Genomic DNA, 18719 nt, shown 5'->3' on the forward strand with positions numbered 1-18719 from the left:
TTCTCACTGAATCAGCCCCTGCCTCTGGTGTGGGCTCCTACAGGAGCCTCCCGACTCAGGTTCCTCTTCTACTCTTGCCCTCTCAGCAGGTTCTCTATAGAGCAGCCGGAGCAATTCCTTTTCAATGTAAATCATTCACACTCACAAGAAAATCCCAACCTGATCATGTCCTACCAGGCCCCCACCAGCCCTCTGAGCCATTTCTCACCATTCTCCACTCTCCTCTGGGACACGCTATCCTCTTTGCTGTTCCATACAGGTAGGCACCTGCTTGCCTCAGGGCCTTCGCACTTGCTGTTTCCACTTCGGGGATGCTCTTCTACATATATCCCTGTGGCTCCTTTCCTTACTTCTTCTAGGTCTGTGCTCAGACGTCACCTCTTCAGAGAGGCCCTTCTGACGGTCCACCTTGTGACTATCTCTCTCTCTCCATCTCAGTTTATTTTTTTCATAGCATTTATCACTACCTGGCATTATACAATACTTTTGTCGATTTCCTTTTAACCATCTGTCTTCCCTACTAGAACATGCTGTCTAAGAGAGCAAGGGCTTTGTTTTGGTTTTTGGTGCTTAGAGTACTGCCTGGCTTATATTAAGAGCTCAGTCAATATTTATTATCTATGTGAATGAATGAATGATTAGCAAATTCCTAGAGAGCAGTGGTTCTTTCTGATCTTCTTATTCATCTCACCCGGTCCTCAGATGCCTGGCCTTGGGCAGAGTACACCAGCTATGTTCATAAATGTGTGATTGCTGAAGAGGCAATAAATACCTTTAAGCAAATGAGTAACCAGGTTCCTGCCATGTGCTGCTGCTGTGAACAGATGAGCAGTCTCCCTTTGAAAGCTGGTTCTCTGAGGGAGAAAACAGTCTCTGACCGAGTCCTGCTCCCCCAAATCCTGGCCCAATGTTGCTACTAGTTACTGTAAGGGCATGCAAGTGCTTCTGGCAACCTTGGGGTAACTTCACAAATCAGAAGGAGCCGATGCCTGGAGCCTGTTGGCTCACACTGGACACTCGCCAGGTATCAGCTGGAAACAGCGTGGTGACAGCGGGGCCAGAGCAGCCAGTACTTTAATTGCTATTTAGTCTTGAATGTCTTGTGAGGTAAGGACTACAAACTCCATCTCACAGCCGAAGAAACTAAAACTCAGGGAGAGTAGGTGGCTTGGCCAAGGTCTTAGCCCTGTAAATTAACATGGCTAAGGTTTGATCCCAGTTGTGCTAACTCCAGATAATAAACAACAGTGAACATTTGTTGAGGGCTCCCTAAGTGCCAGGGTCTATTTAATTAAGTTCCCCCCAATACATGTAGATCTCATTCAGCATTCAGGATAACCTTATTAATTAAATACTGTTATCTCTTTTCACAAATAAGAGCACTGGGGCACAGAGAGATTAAGTAACTTGCTCAAGGTCACACAGCACTTTCCATTATAACACATTATCTTAACTATTACCTCCAACAACTAAGGATTTACATCACAAGCCATTTGCTCCAAAACACTAAGGAAGGGACCCCTACAAAGCAAACAACAGCAAGCTGTAAATTTCTCCCAGCATGTCTGTGTGTCTCCTCTCTATTCTCTGCTGCTTCATCCTCTCCCCAGTTCCTGGATGATCCCCAACCTGGGAGGGGAAGGCTACGGCTGTCTCCAAGGCAGCAGGGTACAAAGTCCAGCCTGGGCCTTGCTTAGCACGTGGCGCCTGCCCTGCCTGCACACAGGGACATTAATAGGTAATGACTCTTGTGATGAGGAAGAGCAGGGCAGAGGAAACGTGGAAGTCTGAGGTTCTTTGGAGCCTGTGGGACCTGGAGAAGAGGAACAGGGGCAAACCCAGGGTTTGAGTCAGACAGCAGAGACCCTGGAGGTGATTCTCGCAAAAGAGGCAGAGTAGGTACCCCACAGAGTGAAGGCAGAAGACCTGATATTATTTCAGGCCAGGGGCAGGAAAGTGAAATTCAACCCTGAGACTTGGGTTGGGGGACAGAAGTTTGAGCTCCTTCAAACTGGGTTGCCTGAAATCTACACTCACAGAATGTCCTTAGCGGTTGAAATTTCTTCCGACATGTCTCTTTGCAACAGAATGTACCAGTGAATGCTGTCTCATGCTCCGCTTGGTATTTGCCAGCCCCTAAATTCTTACTGAACTTCCAGCTATCACCCACCCCTGGGAGCAGGACCAGGGATGCCCCAAACCTTGTTTTCAGGAGCCTTCTGCCAGTCTGAGCTGTCCCCTTTGTGCCCCTACAAAAAGCTTAGCCCCAACATGCAGCGCCCAGCCATGGGTAATTACCAGTATAGGGTCTGCCTCCCACCTTACAACACCAGCAATTTGAGGGCACAGACTGGGTCCAGCTGTGAGGATGCTCAAAACATTCTTATTAAATGAGTAACTGACCTCTGGCCCTTGGCCCCAACCCCCTGTGGCCCCTAAACTGGCTGGCTCCTTGGGCTCCTATGGGCCTCTCTATGGGAAGGAAGGGGTTAAGCACTCTGACCTCCCCTGCTTGAGCTCAGCCCTTAGACCTAGAAGAGGTTTGGCGTGGTCTAAAGACACTGCCCCGGGGGCATGGGAGAGCCTGGGGTCACACAGTTTTTAATAGTTAGGTGCTCCTCAGGCAGGGCCTGTAGGGAGCTTCAGATACCCCTGGCTTCATCCCAAGGCTCAGAGGCATCCTAGGGCCTGGTGGGGAGGTCGGCTGGGTCTCTTTGATGTTCCTCTCTGGTCTCAGGGCCTCAGCAGATTCTGCACAGCTTTGGGAATTGTTTTGGAAATGCTCTGTGTGAAATCCAGCCTCTTCCAGTGATGGTCCTTGAGGATCCCACCAGTGAGGCCCCTCACTGGGACACACCAGGGTAGAGGCCGCTCTGCCTGACGGATCTGGCCGGCCAGAGGCAGCTTCCACGCTCCCAGTACCTCCTCCCTTCCTCCCACCACGACGAGTCTGCACCAGCTCCTCAGCTATTTCTCAGGCCTAAGAAACGCCCTTAGGCAGGCAGGGGGCCCTGAAAAGCTTCTAACTCTTGTTCTGAGGTCAAAACGCAGAGAGACGTCTAGTTTCCCTTCTCCCAACCCTCACCTCTCAGATACTGCCCCAGACTCTCTCCACATGCCTCAACAGCCCTGAGCTGGGGGCACTAGGTAGGAGAGGGACTTGCCCACAAAGTGGGCACCTCAGAGAAGCCGCCAAAGCTGGAAGGAATTTCAAACCCTGAGCCGTCCCCGCCCCTGGAAGGCAGAGGGAGAAAGACTGGCAGAAGATGGATCCGTTTAGCAGTTCCTGAACCCGGAGTCCCCGCGCTCCCTCCCTCACTTTGCTGGGGATCCCTGCTGCCAGCCAAACGACCCTCGGGTATCCCAGCCCACCCAGAGCCATCAGGGGGCTGGAAAAGGGAGGGGCAGTGCCGGGGTGTCCACCCTCCACCCACCGCGCCCAGGACTCCGGAGTCCCAGAAGCCTGGGTCGCCCCGCAGCTCTGACCTTATGCCGGAATTCTCGGGCCACTTTTCGGTCCATGGCTGGGCCAGATCCAGACGCGTCAATTCACGACCAGTTCTTTCAGGGGCCCGGCTGCCAGGAGCTGGAAAGGAGCTGCAACCGCGACTCGCTCGGCAGCCCTCTGATCTGGGGGCGGGGCCTGAGCGCGGAGGGGCGGGGCCGGGCCGCTGTGGGGCGGGGCCGCTGCGAGGCTGGAGTGGCCGGTGCTGAGTCGTCGCCTCCCACTGAAGCGTGGGAGCAAGTGTGCCTATGGGCCTGTGGTGGCGGTAGCTGGGTTTCAAGGTGGTATTCCTCTTGAAGTGGTACCCGAACACATGCGTTTGAGGAAGAGGATCGTGGAGACGTAGGGAGGAGGTTTGGAACTTTTTTGTGGGGACCAGAATAGAGAGATCTGGAAACTGTGCACACGGGTGGGCAGGGGGCGGGACAATCTGGTCAGTTTTCTCTGGATACTCATGTTGAGGCTCATCGCCCTCCTAGACTGTCAGCCCTTGCCATGCGCTCACCTTCAGCGTACCTTCCGTCCTGGCCTTCTGCACTTTTCCACTAGGGAGAAATCAGTCCTTGTTCTGTGAATTCCTTGGGGGCAGGGCTGGGTTTTATTGTGGTCCACAGGGTTCTGAACCAATGTGTGTGGGAGTGGCCCCCTCAACTGACTTCCTCTCTTACCTTCCCTAGCACCTCCATCCCCAACAAAACAAGAAAAAAGAAACCCAAACCCAACACACTCACATATCCACCAAAGCCTGGCAGAGCCTCGCAGTGACATTCTGATCTATGCTGACCTTCACCCAGGGCCCAGATCCTCTGGTTCATTTAATTCAACTCAGCCAACATTTGCTTAACTCCTAGGTCTAGTGCTGGGTGCAAAGACAATGATGAACCAGGCCTAGAAAGGAATGAAAGGAAAGGGGCCAGAGAGGGGTGATTAAAACGTGTGAATCAGGGGCTGTTAAATATGGCACTTGTGCTTGAACTTGCCCCTGCCTTTGACAGGGCCAAGGAGATGGACAGCAGCTCACCTCAGGTAACCACTTACAATTGTAACTTAGGAGTATGTAAACACCCCCTCTCTGCATCCCTCTCCCCAGTAGCTGAAGTTTTACAAGCACACTATTTTCGTTTGGGCTAAATTATTGCCTAGTTTAAGCTGTAAATCATTCTTGGAGAAGAACCTTAAAATATGATCTGTGTTCTCACCTTAGTATTAACTATTAAGTCAGCGATAAAAAGGAATGACTTGTGGGATTTTTGAATGGTCCAGAAAAGACTACACAAAATACACTCTCTTCTGACTGACTTCATTGATTCTCTACATTTAAAAAGAATGCCATATGGCTGTTTCTTTTGTGTTTAGAATCCTGGCAGAGTGGTGAGTGAATGTCCTTATCCTGGGGAATGCTGTTCACCTGCCACCCCAATCCTTATTTTACATGGCATCACCCATGCGGCACTCCCTCCATCTTAAAATGGTCCCCGTTTTGTTTTGAGAATAGCATTGAGTCCTGATTCTCCTCTCCCATGAATCTTTTTTTCAAGCTTCTTTGGAGACAATCTGTCTTCTCCCATTCCTTAACCAGTGTTCCTTAAGGCTCCATCCTTAGCTCTTTCCTCTTCATCTTCTTATCTGTGCCGCTGGCTTCCTCCTGTGTGAAGATAGCTATGTATGCTTTATTTATCACTAGATGCCTAGAGCACTGCATGCCATGGAATTGATGCCAGACAAATTTGTTGAGTGAATGAATGAATGAATTAATGCATCTCAAATCTATACCCTTGCCTAGGAGTCTACTGGGGACAATACCACCTCCACCACCACCATCATCATCCTACGAAAGACCTGGCATCTAGTTGGTGTTCCCTAAGTGCTGACCAGGTGAATGATGGGCATGTTCCCAAGGGGCTCAGTCCCATGTTTTCACCATTTTAAAATTCCTCCTGGGCAGACAGTGTGCCTTGTTCACGCAGTTAAAGTTGTTTTGTCAAAGTTTGGCCCTGATGGTGGCAATAACATAGGAGTATGAGACACGTTTATTATTCAGCCATCATTTCCTGAGCTAGGGCAGGAGCTGGTCCTGGGTATTCAGAGGACTAAGGCATGATCCATTCCCTAGAGGTGCTCAAAACGGGGCATAGGATAGGGATGTGGAGACCCAGGTGGAAGCTGTGGTGGGGCGTGGTGGGAACACAGGCTAGGACTCCACAGGCTCTGCTACTGACCTCTGACTCCTGAGTGGCATGTCTCAGGGCCTCAGCATGGCCCTCTGTAAAAACAGAAGGAAGGGCCAGACTCATACCCGCATCTTGGATCTCTGGTGTTGGGCTTCCAGGACCCAGGGAAGGGGAGCTGGAGGTTGCACAGGCTGCCTCTTTGCTCCCCTAGAAAATTTAGGGCTCAGTAATCTGAATCCGGCCTCCCCTGGGGAGGAGTAGCCACAGGCCAAGAGGAGCAGAGGCTGGGCGTGGACAGGCGCCTAAATTATGATAATAAGCCGGCACTCCTGTCACTCCAGCTCGGGGAGGAGCCGAGCGCCAGGGAGGAGGGGCTGAGGGAGCCCTGGGCCAAGAAAGCAAAGAGGGACCTCGGCTGCGGAGTGGAGGTGCGACCCTGCTGTGGCTCGGAGAAGCACCGCGGGAGCCTGGCCTTGTGCTCAAGTCCCCCGGTCCCCTCGCGTCCATGAGGGTCCCGGCGTCTGCGCTCTGCTGGCTGCTTTGTGTCTGGCTGCCCCAGGGTGAGCCGGCGGCTGAGTCCCTGCGGGTGCAGCGTCTCGGTGAGAGGCGTGTGGACTCAGGGAGGTCTCTGGCTTGAGGAAAAAGTAACGTTTAGAGGAACCGGCTGGGGCAGGTTGGAGAGAGGGAGAAACGAGAGGTTTGCGGGAGAGCAGAGGGACCCCCAGGAGGAGTGGTCAAGAGAGGAGGGACCCCGAAGGCAAGAGAGGCAGGCCTGTGACCGTAAATGGAAAGTGTCCCAAGCAAGGCTGGGTGCAAGAGACCCAAGATGGGGAACTAGAGAGAACTGGCGGCCAAGGAGTGAGAGGAAAGTGGGGGATCCTTGCTGGAGAAGGGTCACCAGGAAGGGAGAGAAAGGATTTGAGAAGGCTGCAGGGAGGGAGAATGGGGGAGTGCCCGGTGGTGTGGGAGAGGCTTTCTAGCAGCTGGGGTCGGGTGGTGGGAGGCCGCAACGAAGAGAAGCACAACTCGAGTGGAGAATGATCCCCTCCCTAGTCGCAGCACCGGCTCCATGGAGCAGTGCAGAGCTGCGGCGAGAGCCAGCCGGGGAACCCAGGTGAGTAGGTGTGAGCTGTGGCAGCCCACCCACAGCCCCCATCTGTATTTCTGGCATTGGTGACCCCGGGGCTTTAGCACTTAGGGTGGAATAGGCCTGGTGACTGTGAGGAGGCATAACCCGTCCTGGCCACCAATTCAAGCCAGACTCATTTCTCCTGCAGCAGCAGCCACCAGGAGGTGGCCATTGCCATGGGGGATGCTGTCACAGTGATGCGAGGCCAGGTAAGGAGTTCTGAGGAGGGGGCTTCACTGGGCAGGAGCTCATTTCTCTCTGGATCTGAGGCTGGCAGGGAACTCTGTAGGTTACAGGAGGGGTCTCTGGACTTGTTCAGAAGGGGACAAACAAACTCCTGCTATATGTCTGAGGTCTGCAGATTCATAAAACCCTCTCTTCCTGCTTTCCTAATCTCTTGGGGGTCTGTAGCCCAGTCTTTTTTTTTTTTTTTTTTTTTTTTTTTTTAGGAGAGGTGGGCACAGTGCTCTTTCAGGAGGGAGCTGAGCTCTCCCTTCCAGCAGGTAAAAGTAGAAAGATGAACGTTTAGAAGAATGGAGTTTTATTTTCCCTGACCGGCCTGCAAAGACCCTCAACCCTGTCAGAGGCCCCTCTCCATACCCGGAGCAGAGCCCCAAGAATGCTACTGAGAGGCAAGACAAAAACTAGGCCACCTGGTGGAAGTTGCGAGGAAGGATTGGTCGAGAAGCAGAGCCTGGAACTCTTATCCTTTGGGCCTTTTTTCCTTTTTTCTTTCTTTCTTTTTTTTTTTTTTTTGAGCTAGGGGTCTTGGTCTGTGGCACAGGTGGAGTGCAGTGGCGCAATCATAGCTCACTGCAACCTCGACTTCTGGGCTCAAGTGATCCTCCTGCCTCAGTTACCTGAGTAGCTAGGACTATAGGTATGTGCCACTGTGCCTGGCTGAATTTCAGTTTTTTTTGGTAGAGACAGAGTCTCACTGTGTTGCTCAGGCTGGTCTTGAACTCCTGGCCTCAAGTGATCCTTCTGTGTTAGCCTCCCAAAGTGCTGGGATTAGGCATGAGCCGCTGAGCCCAGACTTCATCCTTTAAGTCTTGACCGTTCTATTGCCCACCTTCCTAGGGTCTTCTGTGTTTGTGAGAGAAGTGGCAGTTTTGTTTTCTCCCTTTGCCAGACTTCTTTGGTCTCTGGATCAGGTGACTCAGGTCCACTTTCTAATCCTGCCCTGCATAAATTTCCCCCACCTGCAGCTAGGTCCCCCAAAGCAGCTGAGCCTCAGCTCAAGTGTCCCAGCAGTCAGCTCTGGGGAGCCCCTTGAGTCAGCAGGTTGGGGAGAATCATTTATAACAGCAATGAGTTCCAACTCCTGCCCTTTGGAAATAGACATGAAGGCCCCAAGGTGGAATGAGGGGGATAGGGTGGGTATGCTTCTTTTCTGGTGTGGATTTCCTGGATCTTTTACTTCTTCTTTGCCCACTCTTCCAGGCCCTAAGATTTAGAATCACAGTCAAATACAGTTTGAGTTGGAAGGTAATGGAGCCATGTTTTTGTAGGTAGGGAAGTTGAGGTGGATGGATGACTTGCGGGGGTCCCACAATGAGCAGGTGGAGCTAAGTCTCCTGGCAGAGGCAGGCCGTGCACTCAGGAGTCCAGGAGTCCCTGCATTTTAGTGGGGAGATAACCCTTCTCCAAACACTTCTTTTCCCTGCGGGCACCCTCCCGTGCAGCTTTCCAGGGTAGGCATGCTCCTTTTCCCGGGGGAAGAGGCACCAGTGAGTGGACCGGGCAAGCCGGGCAGGTTTCTCACACTGCTCCTTAGAGCAACAAGGGATTAGAATGGCCTCCCTCTAAGGTGACAGGATTGTGGGGTGGGGGACTGAGGCCCATGTACCAGGGATACTTTGAGGGCTCCTGTTTGGAATGCCCTCTTCAGGAAGTGGGGTTGGGCCCCAGACCAGTAGGCAACCAATCTTCATTTCAGTGCTGTCCCCTCCTGCAGAGCTCAACCACTCTCGAGAGAATTGTTGCACACAGGTGTCCATGAACTTGGACAGGGAAAAATAAAAACACATTGTTATTTACAGGAACCTCAGTCCAACTGAAATTCAGCATCCCTTTCAATTATTATTATAGTCTGCAAACCACAGGAGTATTTGCACTGTTTTGACTGTCACCAATAGACATCACGGATAGCTTCCTACCACTTATAGCTGTTGCTGTCTCAAGATATTATTCTGTTCATCACTACTTCAAAATTTTGGCAATGATAAGGCCCACTGCTAGATCTTTTATTTAATGTGTTATTAAAGAAGCTCAAATATTACTAAATTGCATTTATTTTTTTTGAGATGGAGTTTCACTCTTGTTGCTCAGGCTGGAGTGAAATGGTGTGATCTCAGCTCGCTGCAACCTCTGCCTCCAAGGTTAAAGCGATTCTCCTGCCTCAGCCTCCTAAGTAGCTGGGATTACAGGCACGTGCCACCATGCCTAGCTAGTTTTGTATTTTTAGTAGAGATGGGGTTTCACCATGTTGGTCAGGCTGGTATTGAACTACCGACCTCAGCTCATCCACCTGCCTTGGCCTCCCAAAAGCGCTGAGATTATACGTCTGAGCCACCGCACCTGGCCTCAATTATACGTTTTTATAAAATATTTTCATAAAATGATACTGCACTATAAGTGATTTTCTTTGAGACCTTATCCTTTATTTTGTGTATTTAAAAACATTATTCTGAGAACGTGTCCACATAAGTTTCACTGGATTATCATAAATGATTAAGAGCACCTGATTGATTAACCCCTGAAGACGAATCATTTGGACAGGATTTAAGGAATCCTTTAGAAAATGGCTTTGACTCTGCACTGCGGGCTGTCTTATCCTCATAACTCACCTATCCCAGAGGCCACATCTGAAGTGAGAGTGAAGTGTGAAGACACAAAGACTGATTTTAATGACAGCTCTCTGGTGGCTACAGGATGGGGTTGTTTCCCGTGACCCAGCCTTCTCCTATTTCCTGTGGTCTCTGAGGGCCCGGTGAGATAGATTAGTACCCAGGTGCGAGGCCTGACTCCTGGGGCTGGGCCTGGGTCAGCTGGGTAAGGATTGCTAGGGAGAACCTGGGAACCCGAGGTCAAAGTGGGTGAGGACACCAGAACCTGGCAAAGATGTCAGAAAGACCGTGAAGACGAAGGGCAGTGCATCAGGGAACCAGCTGGCCTGGCTGTGCCTGCCAGGGTGGGGCCAGGAGCTGGGGTTGGCTCCAGGGACCAAGGGCCGGAATATTTCCTATGTTCCAGTCCTTTGCTGGATGACTGCGAGGGAGGATGATGTGGAGGTAAACACCTACAGTGCGATTGCTGGCTTTTTTGGCCCTGTGAACACGCACATAAGCTCCATCAAGGCAGGGACTCTGCCTTGTTCACTGTACCTAGCACAGTGCCTGACACATGGTTCTGGGGATGTTGTAGAAAGGAGGAGGCTGAGCCTCTAAGGGAGAGGAACTCGCCTGTGCCCGGGATGCCAGTACCAGGTGACATTAGAGGTCTCGGACTGGGGTTCTGAGAGGGCCAGTGTCCAAGTCATCTAGCTGTGTGGTGATTGAACACCTATGTTGTTAGACCGTCCTGATTTCAGGAGTTCATGTCTGGAGAGACCATGCTCTGGGAATTCTGTCTGGAAAACAAGTCTTCTTAGCCACACTTGTCCTGTCTCCTCCTCGGACCTGAGCTGTTAGGGCAGCAGTCCTGACTGGGAGCTGGGTGGTGGGGACAGTGGGTGGTGATCCGTGGGCTGCTGTTTTTGCTGTTCTTGGAAGATCCCCAGAGGAAGGTTGGGGTGGGGGTGGCTGTGGGGGTGAGATGTTCCCCTGACCTGGGGTGAGGGGCCGCCTTTGTTCCTTAGCTCTTCCTCAGGCTGTTCATCTAGATAAGGGATCGTGTGTGAGGCTGTGGAGGACGTGAAGGTTTACTGGGAGGAGGGAAGAGAGGAGGCTGGCGGGTACTGGGGCATGGAGGGGAGGGGGTGTGTTCTGGCTATGGGCCTCATGCTCTGCCACAAAGATGCCACCTGGGAAGGTCAGAGCTAGGCCTTTGTTCCTCTGGGCCCAGGGCAGGCCCAAACACTCTCCTCTGCCTCTCAAAGGCACCAGGCAAGGAGTGGCTGGGCACTGAGGGCAGAGCTCCTTCCTCTAAGAGATGAACAGGGAGGGCCGTGGCCACCAGGAAGCCGGCCAGGAACTCGCCCTGAGGTCAGCCCTCAGTGTGTTCCCTTCCTCCTGTCTTTACAAGCAGCCTGAAGCCCTGGACGCTGCGGCCATGTCTTCCTGGGAAAGGCGGCTCCATCGAGCCAAGTGTGCCCCGTCCTGTAAGTGGCACCTTCGCTGTGGCCCATGGGTTGTGTGCGGGAGTGCCCCGGCCCACGGAGAGGCTGAGAGGGCAGGTGGGGCTTCCCTCAGGCCTCCGTGACCCCTTTTTTCTGCTCGAAGTCTCCTTCTACCTGCCCCAGCCTAGGCCTCCCTCCATTTTGCGTTCTCCTCCCTGCCTGTGGAGAGCTTCCTCTCTAGAGTGCTATTCCTATGACCACGGCCCAGGACTTCCCTCACAGGCTGACTCCAGTGAGGCTGTGCTTCGTTACCTAGCGGTGGTTTCCCCTCCATCTCACCCTGGTTCTGTGGCTGCCCTCTACTTCTCATGCTATTGCCCTTCATCCTCTGTTTTCTGTCCTGTGTCCATGGCTGCCCTCACCTGTCCTGGGTTTGTAGCCTCTCCTCCCACCTGTCCTGTGTCCCCCACCTGTCCTGTGTCTGTCCCTACCTCCTCTCACCTGTCCTGTGTTCCCCACCTGTCCTGTGTCCCCCACCTGTCCTGTGTCCCCACCTGTCCTGTGTCCCCCACCTGTCCTGTGTCCCCACCTGTCCTGCATCCCCCATGTGTCCTGCATCCCCACCTGTCCTGTGTCCCCCACCTGTCCTGTGTCCCCCACCTGTCCTGTGTCCCCACCTGTCCTGTGTCCTCCATGTGTCCTGTGTCCCTACCTGTCCTGTGTCCCCACCTGTCCTGTGTCCCCACCTGTCCTGTGTCCCCCACCTGTCCTTTGTTCCTCACCTGTCCTGTGTCCTCCACTTGTCCTGTGTCCCCCACCTGTCCTGTGCCCCTCACCTGTCCTGCGTCCTCCACCTGTCCTGTGTCCCCATCTGTCCTCTCACATCATGGCTCCTTCCCTCACCATCCTTGCTTTGTTTTGTCTCCTCTTCATATGTGGCTGTTCTTGCTACAGCCTTGCCCCCGTTGCCTGGTTCCCCCTGTGGCCTCTTCCTGAGCATGTGGAGCAGTGAGGAGGAGCAGCACCAGCAGATCTCTGGGCAGACCCCCTGCTCACCTACATGCTCCCCAGTCATAGCTCCTCCGGCCTTGCTAGCCAGGAACAGCTCTAGGAACTGAAGGCCCGGGTGGGGCTGGCCTGGGGGCCACCTGATGCATATTGGAGGCTGATGCCCTGCCACCCCACCCCACCCCACCTGCCTGCCAGAGATGGGGCAGGGCTGTGGTCAGAGGCACCAGCTTGTGCCCGAACTCAGGCTACTTGCTGAGGAATGTTGGGGCTGGGGCTGCCCTGGGGGTCTGGGTCCTGTGAATCCTGAGAGCGCTGCCTCCCTGGGTTCTGCCAATCTCAGCTTGATGGGGCAATGCCTCTGTGTCTCCCATGCAGACTTGTTCTCCTGCTTCAATGGTGGTGAGTGTGTGCACCCGGCCTTCTGTGACTGCAGACGCTTCAATGCCACTGGACCTCGCTGCCAGATGGGTGGGTCTGGGCTCCACCCCACCCCTGGGAGGGACCATGGGTGCAGGGAAAGCTAGGGGGAAAGGGGGCAGCACTTCCAGGGCTGGAACCCACCAGCCTCTGGCTTGGTGCCCACTGAAGCTACACAGAGAGGTTCTCTTTTCCCTGCCTCAGTGTACAATGCCGGCCCTGAGAGGGACAGCATTTGCCGGGCGTGGGGGCAGCACCACGTGGAGACATTTGACGGGCTCTACTACTACTTTGCTGGGAAGGGCAGCTACACACTGGTGGGGCGCCATGAGCCTGAGGGAGAGAGCTTCTCTATCCAGGTGAGGCCTCCCCTGCCCTGCCTGTCCAGGAAGGTTTCTTTAGGCCCTGGAGGCTGCCCTGGGCTGGGATCTGCTTGTCATGGTTAAAGAGACTGGCCCCTTCTTCTTTGCATAGCCCCCAGCTCCCGCCCAGGCAGTCTGCACCTGGAAGACTGGGGGCTGGGGCTCCACAGCTCTCGCTCACCCACTCACCCTGGCCATTCATTCATTGAGCCACTCATTCATCAGGTATTTATTAAGTGCACACTGTACTCTTTTCTGGCATAAGGTTTGGTGTTGCGAGGCCCTGTGGACACAATACAGATGTAGCCTTTGTCCTCACAGAACTTACAGTTTAATGAAGAAAGACATCATCTCAGATGACTCATTTCAAGTGCAACTGAGTGCTACTGAGGAGAAATGCCAAATGCTAAAAGAACATGTCCTGAAAACCTAATCATGTTTATTGGGAAGGACGGTGACCCGGGAAAGCTTCCTGGAGAAAGTAACATTTAAGTTGGGATCTAAGGAATAAATTGGAGTTAGCCAAGTGAAGAGTAGGAGAGTGTGGGCAGACTTGAGAACATTCTGGGCAAAAAGATCAGTAGGTGCTTAGAAAGAGAATAGTGCCTCAGAGGACATGATGGAGGTCCTGGATGACTCAGTTTAGAGTTACCTCCTCTAAGAAGCCCTCCTGAATCCCCTGACCTTCCAAGCTGGCTGAGGAGCTCCTCACTGGGTAACTCAAAGTTCCACATTATGACCCTGTCATTGTATTTCTCTTACAAAGATCTGGTTTTGGGTTGGTTTCCTCTGTCAGCTGTGAGCTTTCTAGGTCAGGGGCCATGTCTTTCTGTTTCACAGTGCCTGGATGGGTGCTCAGTGAAGGTTTGTGACATATAGGAACACATGTGTGAAAGCCACTATCAGGCAAGCCCGATTTTCATGCCTAGCCCGTGTGCTAAACCAGGAGTCACCTTAAGCCACAGCTCAATACCCCTCCACCTGGAGGAAAGTCTCTTTGGAGAACCAGCTCTCCAGGGCACCATGGTCAGTACCAAGTTAGGCTCAAGGGACTGAGGGTGTTGGGAGTCTCCGGTGTTCAGTGTCTCCCTTCTGCCAGCCATTTGTGATCCTTCTGTCTCAGGCATGGACCTATGAGCCTGCCCTAGGGACCATGCCCTGGATGGGCTGGGAACTGCAACCAATTTCCCTGTCTCTACCTCAGCCTGTCACATAGCAGAGATTTTCATGACCCATCATTTTGTGATGGATATGTTACAATTACTTCGATGGGTTGCCGTATATTTGTGGGATACAAAATCAACTTAACAAACAACCATCATAAAACATGAGACAAATAAAATAGAAAATATTGTAAGAATGCCTTACATGATAGGGATAAGTATTGTGTTGTAAAACTTTCAGTTCTATATATTTCTTATTGTGGGTCATGGTCACAAAAGCATGAACACCCTTTAGTGAGACCATGGGGGAGCTTTCGCAGTTCCCACTTGAAGTGGCTCCAGCTTGCTTAATCACACTGAACAGTAATCTGGTAGAAGGTGCGTTCCTGTGAAGGGTTTCCACACTTGGCAGGGGTAAGCTTTGGGGAAGCTCTCCCTGCAACCCCACCCCGTCCTTTGGGTCTATGGTCTTTGAAGTCTGGGTTCTGCCTGAACAGGGGGCAGAGGAGATGTGTCTGTGTGTGTGTTTGACAGCAGCACGGGAGCTGCATGTGTGCCTACGTGTGTAGGGGAAAGGTACAATCCATACCTGCCAGGGGCATGGGAGAAAGGGAGTGTGTATATAGCATGTGCACAGAGAATGTCATGTGAGAATTCATGGAGTGTGTATAGATGCGTGTGTTTGTGTTCCGTATGAGTGTGAAATGGTGTGAGTACGTCTGTTGGCCTTCAATCTGTTGGGGTAGCCTGGGTAGGATAAACAAAAAGGTTCAGAAATAGGGAGATGGCATGATTGACTGGGAAGAGACCTGGAATCAAGCCATCCAGACCTGAGCTAGCATCCCAGCTCTGTGATTTCCTAGTTCTGTGTGTGCAGTCTTAGTCACTTCACCTCTCTGTGAATCCATTGCCTCCCCTCTGTGACGTATGGGGACTGGGTGAGATCACAGAGGAAAGGCAGTTGATGTGCAGGAGACAGGCCATCAGCATTAGTGGAAACTCAACAAGGTACGAAGCTCAGGGTCAGGCCTGTGGCAGAAGCCTGCAAACCGCCCTTTGAACTCCCTACTCAGGTGCACAACGACCCGCAGTGCGGCTCTTCCCCCTACACCTGCTCCAGGGCTGCCAGCCTCTTCTTTGCCGGTGAGCAGGAGATCCATCTGGCCAAGGAGGTCACCCATGGAGGTGTGAGGTAACTCTAACACCTTCCACACTGAGCTGTCCTATCCCTGTCACTGGTGATGACGGATGGGTGAGCATCTGCTCTTCTCAAGCCCAAAGGAAATTGTTTTCTGGGGACAAACAGCAATTTTCACCAACTGGACAGAAGCATACCAGTGGGTCACTGGGTTTCTTGCCACTGGGTTTTTGAAGAATGACGATTTCTTTTTTTTCCTGGAACTCTCAGACCTTCTTAGTTTCCAGACAGTAGGATTTCAGGAAAATAGAGTTTTCCAGAGAGTTGAGAGTTTACCATGATAAACATGCTTACTTTTCCCTCCCAAAATTTTTACAGAATCTTCCCAAATGGATCATCCTCAGTTTCTGCCTCCTCCCAGCACATTCTGAGCACACTTTTACCCACTTCTGATGACACCGGGTCATTGTGAATGTCAGTTATCTTGCTGGGCCATCAGGGATGCTGGGGGGACCACCAAAGGATTAATGACCCCTTGCTCTACACTAAATGGCCCCAGACTGTGGTCGTTTGTGAAATCTTTCTTGCGTCTTTTCCTCACTGTTCTTTCCTTTCCTTGCTGTCCACTGTCTCTTCATGTTACCGTCAGGGGGTCTTCCTGTAATGACACTTCTCCCTGTCCTCATATGCTGCTTCATATCTGGAAACTAGGCAACCAAGTGTCTGGGGCTGAGTGTAAAATTAATGGCCCATAGGCTTCTCCTGTGAGTAAAGAGTTGGTAAATGGGTCTTGTGTCTACTTAGACACTACTTTTGTTTCTGTTTCCTGATATTTTGCTGGGTTGAAGGTTGCCAAATTCCAGATTGGCTAGGGGTACCTGTACCAGGAGGACTGGGAAAGTGGTCAAGGCTGCTGGGCCCGGCCTCTTTTCTTGCACTCCCAGCTTTCCTCCTCTCTTGACTTCTCTTTCCACTTGGTTCCTGTGCTTCACCAAAAAAATATAGCGGATGTTTGCTTGTATTCTCTCCTGTCTGGGAGGAAGGAACTTGGAGTCACTTACTCTAAGATTTATCCCTGCCCGGGAAATTGCCATTTTAAAAAACCTTTAAAGACAAAAGAATCCAGCTTTAATGGTACACTTCTAGGCACCTGGGAATTCTGAGCATTCATAGGGAGGGGAAGTGGGGGCCTTGGATTATGGGGTAGGGACTGGCTGTTCCTTTGGTGAAGGGAGGTGCTTGGATATCCTGAAGCTCTGGGATGTGCTCTGCAGGGTCCCACTGCCACATGTGATGGGGAGCGTACGTCTGCAGCGGCTTGCCGGCTACATCATCGTGCGGCATCAGTCAGCCTTCACCCTGGCCTGGGATGGCGCCTCGGCTGTCTACATCAAGATGAGTCCCGAGTTCATGGGCTGGACCCATGGGCTATGCGGGAACAACAATGCTGACCCCCAGGATGACCTGGTGACCCGCTATGGTGAGGCACAGACAGGTGGCCTCTGAGAGGTTTTGGGGAGGAGGGGAGCAGGTCAGGCTGGGAGGGGTCAGAGGGGACTTGGAACAGAGCCCTGCGGTCATGGCCATGGTATTAAAGATGCAGCAGAAGGCCAAGGACCTCTTCCCAACAAATGTGTGTTCTTGGGCATGTTCTTAACGTACACTCAACCTCAGGTTCCTCATCTGCAAAAACAGTCATAATGAGAATTCCCACTATGGTTGTGTGGGGATCTAATGGGCACTTTGCCAGTGGGATTGACCCTGCAATGTGGGGGATGGGGTGGACAGGCAGGGAGCAGAGGGCCAGAGACAGCCAGGAAGAGAATTGGCCCAGCTAAAGATACCCATGGAGGAGTGGTAGGAAGTAAGAGTGGAGCGTTCAGGGCCAAATTATGGTGGCTCTGGCCAGAAGGGTTGCAACCCCTTTTGAGTAACTACACCATACTAAACACTTTACATGCATCACCTCAAGTAGTCCTTGCAACAATCTCACTGGGAGATTATGTTCCCTATGGCAAATACGGGGAAACTGAGGCTCAGAGAAGCACAGAAACTTGTTGAGGCTCACACACCAGTTCTCTTTCCAGTGCGTGGTGCTGCGTCAAGTTTGGCACCATAGGGAGCTGCCAAAGGCTCCTGACTGTTCTTGCCTATTACTACCAAACAGCTTTTTCAGGAGAATGGCTCAGCTGGGAAGCTCTGATTGGGATGGGCACTCAGGAGACTGGATTCTTCAAAACTCCTTACCCATCCCTTGGCATCGACTTTCCCTCAGAGCCCTCTGTCCCTCCTGTCCACCCGACCCCACCGCCGCCCCATCGTCATGGCAGTTCCCTCCTCCAGGGAAGCTGACTGACGATGTGGCTGAGTTTGTGCACAGCTGGCAGGAGAAGGCCCCTAACCAGCCTCCAGGGCCCACAACCTCCTCCCTGCCTCGCCCACCATGCCTGCAGCAGAGCCCAGGAACCATGCAGGTCTGGACCCTGGGGAGAGACTCCCCTACCCTAGAGCCTGGCTTGCTATCCAACTCTTGGAAAGCCACTGGCTGCAGGACCCTGTGGCCCCATCCCTCTCTTCTCTACGCCTTCCCTCTGGCCCAAGTTGGGTTTCCGCATAGGGCTGTGTGTGGCTTTGCCAGCCTCTAGCCCTGGCTCCTGGCCCATTGCTCCAGGGTGTGTATGAGAAATGTGAGGCTCTCCTGCGGCCCCCCTTTGATGCCTGCCATGCCTACGTCAGCCCTCTGCCCTTCACAGCCAGCTGCACCAGTGATCTTTGCCAGTAAGTGGGGGTGGTGTGGGCTATGGGGAACCCTCTAGTATTGGGGTGAGTGCTCAGCACGTGGGCCACCAAGCTGAGTGAACCCAGGCACTGCCAGATCTGCTTCCCAAAGCTCGGAAATTCTTATCTGCATAGGTGGGACTGAGCTGCCCCATTCAAGTGAAGCCCGGAAATGGGGCTGGACTCCATCAGAGTCATGCAACAAGTTAGTGGCAATGCTGGGACTAGAATCCAGCATTTGTGGCTCAAGTCTAGGGATCTGTGCACCTAGATGCCTTCCTGGGCAGCCTTGCCCAGCTGGGTGGAGAGGAGGGGGTTCCCTGAAGCCCAGGCAGTCTCTGGGATGCTGGCGGGCTGGTGGCACTTTGGGCTTTGTTCCAGTGTGACCCTTGGTTTCTCTGTACAGGTCAATGGGTGATGAGGCCACCTGGTGCCGGGCACTGGCAGAGTATGCCCGGGCATGTGCCCAGGCAGGGCGGCCCCTGCAGGGCTGGAGGACCCAGCTCCGGCAATGCAGTAGGTGCAGCGCAGTAGTGGGCAGGGAGGGCGTCAGGCTGTGGGTGGCATTCTCAGGCCTCAGCTCAATGTCTTGTCCTTCTCGGAATCACAGTTGTCAGAACTGTAAGCCCTGAGGTTTTGTTGCCATGTGATAGATGAAAAACCTGAGGCTTAGAGTGGGAGGGACTAGGCTGGGTGATTCTCAGAGCCTCCCCTTGCAATTCCTTCTCCTTGTCAATTTCCTGGGCCCCCAGTGCTCCCTCTGGAA

At 52.8% G+C, this 18719-nt stretch overlaps 2 protein-coding genes across 11 annotated transcripts in view; one reads left to right on the forward strand and one right to left on the reverse strand.

Annotated features, from left to right (window-relative positions):
* Positions 1 to 3633, reverse strand: part of USH1C (USH1 protein network component harmonin) — a 46335-nt gene extending 42702 nt beyond the window's left edge. For 9 of the 10 annotated variants that reach the window (XM_032240882.1, XM_032240881.1, XM_032240886.1 and 6 more), the window contains exon 1: positions 3487 to 3633. In XM_032240882.1, coding sequence (XP_032096773.1) covers positions 3487 to 3522 — 36 coding nt within the window. In that variant the 5' untranslated portion in view covers positions 3523 to 3633. The remainder of the gene's footprint in view (positions 1 to 3486) is intronic. The other variant, XM_032240878.1, reaches the window with a different exon arrangement.
* Positions 3634 to 6054: 2421 nt separating this feature from the next.
* Positions 6055 to 18719, forward strand: part of OTOG (otogelin) — a 103587-nt gene continuing 90922 nt past the window's right edge. Inside the window, exons 1-11 of the mRNA XM_032240888.1 lie at positions 6055 to 6275; positions 6730 to 6790; positions 6954 to 7014; positions 11051 to 11126; positions 12471 to 12563; positions 12717 to 12871; positions 15111 to 15229; positions 16450 to 16655; positions 17519 to 17649; positions 17847 to 17953; positions 18360 to 18469. Coding sequence (XP_032096779.1) covers positions 6182 to 6275; positions 6730 to 6790; positions 6954 to 7014; positions 11051 to 11126; positions 12471 to 12563; positions 12717 to 12871; positions 15111 to 15229; positions 16450 to 16655; positions 17519 to 17649; positions 17847 to 17953; positions 18360 to 18469 — 1213 coding nt within the window. The 5' untranslated portion in view covers positions 6055 to 6181. The remainder of the gene's footprint in view (positions 6276 to 6729; positions 6791 to 6953; positions 7015 to 11050; positions 11127 to 12470; positions 12564 to 12716; positions 12872 to 15110; positions 15230 to 16449; positions 16656 to 17518; positions 17650 to 17846; positions 17954 to 18359; positions 18470 to 18719) is intronic.

This window comes from Sapajus apella, unplaced genomic scaffold, assembly GCF_009761245.1.
Source record: "Sapajus apella isolate SASKATOON/1434 unplaced genomic scaffold, GSC_monkey_1.0 scaffold47, whole genome shotgun sequence".
NCBI classification, from domain to species: domain Eukaryota; kingdom Metazoa; phylum Chordata; class Mammalia; order Primates; family Cebidae; genus Sapajus; species Sapajus apella.